Source organism: Uloborus diversus, chromosome 7 (assembly GCF_026930045.1).
Source record: "Uloborus diversus isolate 005 chromosome 7, Udiv.v.3.1, whole genome shotgun sequence".
In the NCBI taxonomy this organism is placed as follows: domain Eukaryota; kingdom Metazoa; phylum Arthropoda; class Arachnida; order Araneae; family Uloboridae; genus Uloborus; species Uloborus diversus.
In genome coordinates this window covers 114,097,644-114,107,804 of record NC_072737.1, presented here as the reverse complement: position 1 = coordinate 114,107,804, position 10,161 = coordinate 114,097,644, and the positions used below count along the sequence as shown (strand labels likewise).

The 10,161-nt window shown below is 31.7% G+C and overlaps 1 protein-coding gene across 1 annotated transcript; it reads right to left on the bottom strand.

The window, feature by feature from the left end:
• Positions 1-5,651: 5,651 nt before the first annotated feature.
• LOC129226841 (ATP-dependent DNA helicase DDX11-like) lies at positions 5,652-8,147 on the bottom strand (the record flags this gene model as incomplete). The annotated part of the gene is made up of 1 exon (XM_054861471.1): positions 5,652-8,147. A coding segment is annotated over exon 1 (2,496 nt), but the record flags the coding sequence as incomplete, so codon positions are not given.
• Positions 8,148-10,161: the final 2,014 nt, after the last annotated feature.

The window sequence follows — 10,161 nt, the reverse complement described above, 5'->3', positions numbered from 1 at the left end:
AAAAAAAGGAAGTATTGTATTCGCAAAAAAATTTTCACTCAAAAATCGACCTTAATTTCCATTTTTCTCACCCCCAAATGAATGTTGAGTTTTTTTTTTTTTGACACGACCACACGTGGATAAATGCCTAATAACGTATAGACAAGCGAAATATCCATTTTGACGATTCCCGAGTTCGTATGTGCGTATGTATGTCGCATAACTCAAGAACGGTATGTCCTAGAAAGTTGAAATTTGGTACGCAGACTCCTAGTGGAGTCTAGTTGTGCACCTCCCCTTTTGGTTGCAATTGGGTGCTTCTAAGGGGGTCTTTTGCCCTTTTTTGGGAGGAAATCATTGTTAATTTTGATGTAAACTAAAGTGGTGTTACAATTTAGCGGACGCCAAGACTTTTGGTTGCCAAGTTTTGCTGTCAACTTGGCGACAAATTTGATGATTTTTTTTTTTAATCTGGTTTCAATTTGGCCATTGTTGGTGATAGTTAGAGAGTAAACTATTAAATCACATTAAAATTACCAATAATGGGAAAATGACATTAAATTGGAGTAAACGGAAGTCATGTGAAGCAAACATCAGCTCGTTTTTCTTCAGTTTGATAGCCTAGAGCAGCGGGTCCCAACCTTTTTCTCCTTGCGAACCCCATCCAAAATCCGAAAGAAACTGGCGAACCCCTTGTGCAGTAAATAATAAGTAACAGGCAAAATAATAATAATAATAATAATAATAATAATAATAATAATAAACCACCCAAACAGAATACAAATTGGGACAATGTGTTTATCTATAACAAGAACGAAAACATAATTATAAAATTAGACATACAAGCATTGCTGTGAACTAAAATGATCGCTAGACAATCAAACCCAGTGCTTATAATTTTTTGAGCTTCAGTCAACTTTGAAAACTCATAAAATATTTGTGGAACTAAGATCATAGTTAGGCTCAAATTGACGGTTTCAGTCGTACATAAGATTTGGTACTTAAAATGCTTTTCTATTGATCTCTGTGTACGTTGAAAATTCTTCTTCACATAGAAATATTGCCCAAAAAGAGTAATACGTTTTAAAATGCCTTTTTCTGCCGATATGTATCGAAATTCTCGCAACTGCGAAGGACCTATATGGCTAAAATGCATTTTTAAGACACAAATTGGAAAATTTTCCGGGAGGGGGGAGAACCCCCGGAACCTGTATTTTTATTTCTTTTTTGGACATTAGCCCACTTAAAATTTCATAATGGCACAAATGTAGTTGTTTCTGAAAATTACATGAATTTAATGTTTTCTTTTTTTTTTTTTTTTTGCGTCTGTAGGGGGAGGGGTTGTAACACCACAAATTACTAGGGTGACGAATCTCCATGTTAGCAGTTTGGCAACAAAATTCCACTTCCGCCAGAGGCCGCTACAGTTTCATCTCTCGCACTGTTTATATCTTTTCGCTCGTTGCGAAGCATTGTAAGCAAGTGTGTTTTAAAAACTATCACCTGTACATTTGGAAGTATTAAACCACTTTCGCCATGAAAGCTGTTCAGAGAAGCATAGATTACTTTACTCCACCCTAGGTTTTTGTGGCATATTTTGCATTTGATGTGTTTAATTTGTGTTTCTGCTACGACTTTAGCGAGCATTCATTCTTGTTATGTGTTGTGCAATTTGTGTTCTATTTTGTATATTGTTTTTGATATGGCTGTTCTGCTCATTTGCCATGAAACTAAAAATGATTTTAGCTGGCTTTTGAAAATATTTTCTCCCAATAAAACCCGTAAATTACGATCCGGTTTTCGTAATTTTTCTGAGTACTATGCATTTAATTTTAAGAGTAAATGAGAGGACTTGATTTTAAAGTTATTCATTTAAAAAAATAGAAAGAGAGTAGCAATGAACAACTAAAGTTTTGGAATTTATACCACTAATTTTGTTTTCTTCTAGTTATATTTCCATGTCCTTTTGCTTCTTATTTATTAAATTTCACATATGCTTAACTTGAATAATAGAAACTTCACTGTAGTAGAAAAACTCAGGAACGCACTCATATAGAGAATTCAATTGAAATTAAGATTGAACTGTTTAACATATAATTTTCATCAAAATATTTATGTTTTGCTTTTATTTTCTTTAAATTTCACTTAAATCGAGCGCGGAGCAACAATTCCAAACTAAATGTAATACATAAAGTTTTATGTAAGCTTGTATCACACGAAATTTATGTATGGGAGGGGGAGAAAGAAAGTAACTATGGTAAGTGAAAACGAAACACAATGTGATAAATATAAGCTATAAACTAGATCAACGCTTGTAATAAATAGCACTTTCTTGTAACATTATTTGTAATTGTTCACTAATAACTAACAATAAACAATTTTTTTTTTCAATATACAGAGTATTAATATTTTTTTCTAATCGTTTTTAAAGATAAATCCAACGAAATAAAAAAGAAAAAAAAAGGTTATTTCAGCAAAAGTAATTAATTAAACAAAAACGAAACTAAATATTGGTGCACATAATACAGTGAAATATATTAAGTTATATAAGCTAATATCTCACGAAATTTGCGTGTGGGGGGGGGGGAGGTGCAGGATAAAGAAATTCGGTGTAACAGAACAAAATATTGGAATAAAAGAACCAAGTAATTATGGTAAGTGAAAACGAAATATAGCTTGATAAATATAAGCAATAAACTAGATCAGCGCTTGAATTGAATAGCACTTTCTTGTAAGATTCTTTTTTTGTTCGCAATTAACTAACGAAAAAGCAGTTTTTTTCAATGTTCAAAGTATTAATGATTTTTTACTTATTGTTTTTAACGATAAATCCAACAGAAAAAAGGGGGGGGAAAACCGGCTTTTTCAGCAGAAGTAAACAAAAAAAGAAACTAAATATTGTTGCACATATTACTGCGAAATATTTAATTTTAAATGAGCTTATATCACGCAAAATTTATGGTGGGGGGACGGGAGAAGGTTGATCGAAGTAACTAAATTAATTAATTGGAGTAAAAGAAGTAAGCAACTGTGGTACGTGAAATCTAACTTAATGAAATTCATAAAATTAATAAAAATAATAATTCTAATGGCTAAAACACAGAATTAATGTCTAAATTCTAGAACAAATATAAGAAAGAAAGTGATTTTAGGTCCATCGTGATGACCGCGCGATATTATAGAGTTCCAACAAATTTTTCGTATCAATGGCCCTAAACTAGTTAACAGCTGGCATCCACCCAGTCGAATACTCGGGGTCGGTCAAGCGAAATCTCCTTTCCCTTTAAATCACCCATGCTATGTATGGCACTGTTTTTATGTAGTGTCATAATTATAGTAACAAACAACAGCGCAATGGCAGTTTAAGGCACACCAAGTGCCATCGTAACTCGTCGTCGCACTCAAGTGGTAAAGAAACTAAGCATCAAAAATTAACATAAAATGTTTTAGACGTTTGCATATGGTCCATCAATTTTAATCGTATTTTCATGAGCTACTGGAAAACCAAAGCATTCATATTCTTTCATCTGAATGCATTGTAATTTGTAATACATTGTATCTGAATATGTTGTGCATAACTTCAACTCTATCATTCTTAATGAAAGCAGTAAAACTCGCGCCTTGCAATGACAGATTTAATTCTTAAGATGTAAAATCTGTCAGAAAGTATTCTAACATTTCCATGCAAAGAGTATCGAACATGCCAGTGACAAATGAATAAATGATGAACAACAAACCGTTTGAACTTAAAGACTTCAAATAAAACAAGCATGTTTTAATTCCGCCATTACAATATTATTTTCGCAAACCCTCTTTCTAGTTCTCGGGGTTCGAGAAACACCGAATGGGAACCAATGCCTAGAGGAGTGGCCAATTTCAAAAGCCCAGGGTGGCTTCGCATCCCAATACCCTCTGATTTGAAATGATAATCATAAGAACTTCAGCATTTTATGATGACAAAACTTATCTTTCATATGCCACAAAATATTGCAATTTGAGCGTGAAGTGTTTGAAAATGACTTGTATTTCAACAACACTTTGAGGTAACCATTTTTCGACTGGAATCAACTGATAAGTACAACAAACAATTTTAATTGACTGATTTTCAAATATTTATTCAGATCAAAAAGTAATTACTACACTTAAATTTAGCAAATTTTGGTAAATATATTTTAATTCAGCCATTTCAATTTCAATCATTTAAAAATTCAATTTTCAGTTAGTAATAAAAAGATCAGACATGCTAACTACTGTAATACATAGCTTTTGGGGTAGTGGCCTTCGGATTAGTTCCTTGAAATTGTAGATAAAATTACCATGAAAATTAGTTCAATTTACAATACTGCTTACACACACACATAATACCACAATACCTGTTCCCATTTTAAAGCAACAATATGCTCACATTATGGAAATTATGGAAAATATATTTCAATTCAACGATTTTGATTTCAATTATTTAAAAATGAAATTTTCAGTTTACAACAAAAATATCTGACAAGTAAACTACTGTCATAGATATCTTTGGAGTAGTGGCCGGGGTTTGAAAATATCATGATATTTCCATAGATATCAAAAATATCCGATATTTTGATATATATCGGATATTTTGATATATATCCGATATTTTCAATAAGCCTAAACTCAAGTCTTCAAAATAATAAATGCATCTTCAAAACACTCTTTATTTTCTTATATTGTTAATATAATATGTAAACTTAAAATTAAGGTTTCTTTTATTATTTATATCTAACATATCATTTGACATTTTAATCAATTTTAATGGAATTAATTTAGCATTAGCTGTTTTACTCATTTTTCTTCTGTTAGCTAGTTTGATACAGTTATAATATGATTGCGAATTAAAAATTATGTATTAGTTGGTGCATAGTCATGGGACATTTTCTTTTTTCAGACGAACGTTTAATATTAAATTTAGCACTTTTAATCGAAATTAAAATTGTTACATTACTAATAATTTCAAGAATATAAAATAAAAAAGGAATTACTCTGTTATATTAATGATATATTAATGCATCTTAAAAATATAGTACATAACGTTTTGGTTATTTTCAAAAAGAAATGAACAATATTACTATGATTAATATAGTTTTCATATTGAAAATACGGTGGTTGAAAAAATAAATATCAAAAATATCAAAATAGCATGATATTTTCAAAATAAATATCGGACATATATTGTGATGTGTATCATGATATAAATCGATTGATATATATCAGCGAACCCTGTGATTTGTATGCTGAAATTTTAGATAAAATTACCATGAAAATTAGCTCAACTTACGATAATAAATGTATTAAACTACTCTACCTATTTCCTATTTTAATGAAACTTTTGAATCATACAAAATTAACAATTAGTTAAATTAATATCTTTTTTTTTTCAGTAAAAAAATACAAGTGCAGCTGTATGAAATTACAGTAAAGATATTCACGTTATTAACAACACGCAGATGAAAGCATGCATTAGAAAAATAAATAAATAATACAATAAAATGCAATGCATAAATAAATTGAAGTAGTGTGCCCCTACTTATGAGTATGTAGAAATGTGTCTGGAAGAATTGGAAGTGAAATAAATAATAAAAATGAAAGCCCCATGGATTATAGTTTCTGATAATATTTCAACTTCAAATTTTTTCTGAAAAAAATTTCCTCATTGAAAAAATTGCAGATCCAAATTTTTCATGAAATGAAAAACTTTTCAATATCCACTGAGGAAGGGAGTTTTTCACAGTAGTATGATTATAACGATAATCTAAGAGTAAAATGCAAGCATAGTCATTCTTATGTCTAATAGCACGGCCTATTGATTGATTCACAGCTTTCATACACAAATTATTATAATATATATCACCAGCACTTTTTCCATCACGTGACTTACATGTTTTGTTCAAATAAGCCATTTTTTCTTTTAGCTCAACTGAATATTTGTTCGGATATGGCAAACCTACCATGATGACACATCGCCCAAGATTATCAGAAAAGTTAATGCCCTCACTCATTTTCCCACCCACAATGCTGAATAATATAGCACCATTGAAAGAATTTTTCCCCGCCGAGCTCAACGAAATGCATTTAGCATAATCTGTAAGCACCCTATCAACATCACTACTAAATTTGGGCTCACGAAATAGTTTCTTCTTCTTGCCAATGGCTTCTAAAAGTTTGCTTTTCTTCAGTTCAAGAAATATAAACTGCTCATAATCATATGAAGGGAAGAAGCAAACGACTCCACCCCTAACAGCATTACATACATTCAGAAGAACACTTCCTATCTCCTTTACAGTTTGAGGAAGTTGACGATTTTTAAAGGTGAAATCTAATGGAGACTCACAGGGTCCATTTGCTAAACCAACAGCTAGGAGGTTCTCAGGAGGAATAACATGGCCACATGTAAAGTAGCTAATTTTCTCTCTTGGAACACCTGCATTTATAAAAAGATTTTCAAATTCTGAAATTGGCTGCATTGTTCCACCAGCAAGAATAAGCGATCTTGCTTCTGAAACTACGTCTTTAAAATGGGAAGCAGGGTTTAAATGCAAAAATTTCAGATATGATTCTTTCATGGAAGTACTCCTGTTTAAAATTATTCTACCATCTTCAGTTGGAAAAGTTAGGGTTTTTAAGAATTCAATAAAAGAAAATATTGCTGAAGGTTTATATTGCATATCAGAATTCTTGGTCAGTTCAATGACTTCTTTTAAGTTTATTTCTTTGGCTTTGTCTTTTCCAATGTTTTTTGTTTCTTTTATAAGTGATAAAAAGCTAGCTGTAGCAGATTTCTGAGGTAAAGTAGTTTTACATGTTTGATCATCTAATGGCGTTATACCTTTGGCAACTTTGGCTGCAGTAAATCCATGAATTTTATGAGCAATTAAGGTTTCATCACAATATTTTACCAATTCAAAGAAGTTAATATGACCCACACCCATTACAGTTATAAAGTCATTATAAGTCACCATTTCAGAACTAGGCTTTTGATTTTCAACATTGCTTAATTTCAATCCATTTATAAATGCTTTTAGGACAAAACATACTAATTTTATGTATTTCAAATTCTTCTGAGAGAGTCTGCTACTGTAGCACTTTCTATAAGCGTCTACTTGCCAAAATGTCTGCTCTAAGCACGCACCATTAATTTCAGAGCTGTACATGCCATTAATTGATTCAATTAAGTTATGAGCTTCATCAATGATCACAATATTATTTTTCAATACAATGCCATAAGTATCTCTTGTTGGCTTGTGCAAGAGAATATTGTATGGTAAGACAACAACTTCAACATCAGGAATAACTTTTCTCGTAGCATAATAAGGACAGGAATGCAGCTTTTGTCCTTGAGTCACTATTTCCTCGATATCTTTAACAGCAGATAAAATATCATCCTGCATATCATCAAAATTTTTCATATATGGACAGCACTTTTTACCTTTACTTTTCTGGCGTTGAAGTTCAGTGCAACTTTCATTAATTAAACTAACGTATTTCAATTTAGATACTGTTTCATTTATGCAGAAATTCAACCGAGAGCCCAAGGCTGTGACTGTTATGTTATCCTTATAAGGACTGCGTTTAACTTCACCAATAAATTGTGCTAACTGTGAATGTGTTCTACTAGCAAAGTAAATTTTCAACACATGTTTCTTGTCTTTCTGCTCAACTTCAAGTTCTTCAGATTCTTCTTCCTGGCTTATGATAAAATCGTCATCAAGATTTTTATCGTCTTCAATGTCACTATGCTTACGTTTCAAATTTGAAGACACTGGTTGAACATAGGAAGATCTTTTGTTTTTGGCTCTTATTTTCTTCAATCGCTCTTCATTTTCCACCAAAAATGCATATTCTTCTTTGGCATCTAATAACGAATGAGATTTTTCTTGCTTGTGTAAAAAATCATTAAACCAGTCATCACCTTCTTCATTTATCTTTTCATTGAGTCTGTCTTGCAATTCTTTTAATCTTTGTTCTCGAAAATCCTTCAGCCATTTGAATGATCCACAAATAATGCTAAGTGATTTGCCAGTTCCAGTTGGACTTTCGAATATGCCAACTTTTTGCTCGTCTAAAACAGTATATAAGTTTCTCATAAAATCTTCTTGAACATCGTATGGAGGAAATGGGAATGGGAAATGAATCTCAGCCATTTACCTGTATAAAAAAAGGAAATAACTACCTTAAAATAATATAATTGGAGAAAGCAATAACAAATGTTTTTTCCCTAAATTTTATACCTTGAGTTAAAAATTTATATGCCTACATGTATCGGTACTAATCTGAACACTTAGTGCAGAATTCTAAATTAAATTATAGTGCTTTACAGAGTGTATACATTTCCATTACAGTATAACGTAATTGTAAGTAGTCCTTTCTCATTTAGACTACAATTCCAGGCTTAGAATGCTGAAAATGTACAGTCTTGAGCAAAGAAGAAACCGAGGGGACATGATTCAGTTGTTTAAATTTATTAAAATGAAAGACGAAAAGAATGTTACGGGGCTAAAGTTTAGCACTAAAAACAGGACAAGGGGTCATTGTTTTAAGTTATTTAAGCCTCAGGCTAACATGGATATTAGGAAAAAGTATTATTTTAGCAGGGTAGTGGAATCTTGGAACAGCTTACCGGAAGAGGTGGTAATGAGCAAGGGAGTAGATAGTTTTAAGAGGGACATTGATTTCCACTGGAGATTGTAAATTGACTAAGACCAGCCTAGCTGGGCCCAGAGCCTGTTGCTGGTCGTCACTTTTGTATTTGTAAAGTAACCTAGTGATTTTCCATTTTATTTCAAGGATCGTTTCATCAACCTGGGGCTCCCATGTTGGAATACATGCCAAAGTGGCCTGAAATAAAGTTTTGCCTTCGTAAGTAGGCACGTGTTTATGTATGGCATGCAAAAAAAAATCTGGATGCCACATGTTTCAGCTTCTCATGGCAAAAATCTATGTTATGATCTGTCTGGAGCCAGGCCCGGATCTAAGTAAAAGCAGGACCACACCATGCAGTAAAGGGGGGGGGGGGACTAAAGGGCTTAAGACTCTTAATGACATAGAAATCCAGTAGACAATTTGGGGTCCTGAGGAATTTTTGCAGAGAGGTGGGGGGCAAAAATGTATAGATCTGGGACAGTCTAAAGCTCAATTTTTGTTCTTGGCAGCTAGAAAGCAGGGTTTGCGATTTTTTTTATTTTTTAATCAAAAAAGGCGGATTTTTTTGATTTAAATCAGAATTTTTTTTATTTTTTAAGTGTTCAACAGCTTGTAGATTCTAATTACTTTACATTTATAAACATAATATATTTCATACAATACATGAATTCATTCAACTTACTTTTAAAATTGATAAGCTCTCCAATTATTCAATAATATTTCAAGATTTATATTTACGTTATAATGCTTAGATAAGGTGTGATTTTGTTTTATGCTTCGCTTAAAGATAAGGTTTCCATTATCATGTACGTTTTTAAAGGTAAAATAAAATGTTGAATAGTTACTTTTCTGAACTATATTAGTCATGGTGTATAAGAAAAACTCTACATTTTTATTTTGTTCTAAACTGTAATTTTCGAGCAAAAGCAATAGAGTGAAAATCTGTTACACACACAGAAAGAGGGATTAATATAGCTTTGCTTGTTGAAGTTAAGATAGTATAATGCAGTGTAGTTAAGTTTGGAGCAATACATTTTAAAAATGCAAAATTAATTTATAAAAGTAAAATCAACTGATTTTAATTAATGATTTTGTTTTAAAAAATCACTTAATTTAAACCAATTGATTTAAATCAATGATTTTTTTAAAATTCACTTGATTTAAATCGTGATTTTAATCACGATTTAAATCAAGCTGATTTAAATCAACGAACCCTGCTGGAAAGAGCTCAGAAAAGAGGCCCAGACAAATCAGAAAAGCCGTTTAAAAAACTTCCGCGTTGTTAGGGCGGTAAATTCTCTTAGGTATCAAGAGTGATGTAGCTATTGCCATAAATAGCTAAAATAAAGTAATTACTTTTCACATACATAATTCATTTTAAAAAGAGACATACTGAGTGGCCCTTTGGCTGAGTACTTGGCCTTTCACTACTGGGGTAAGTACAGAATGCAAATCATATTTTAAAAAGAACCACTGACTAACACAAGACTAATTTTGATTGAACTCATTAGAATA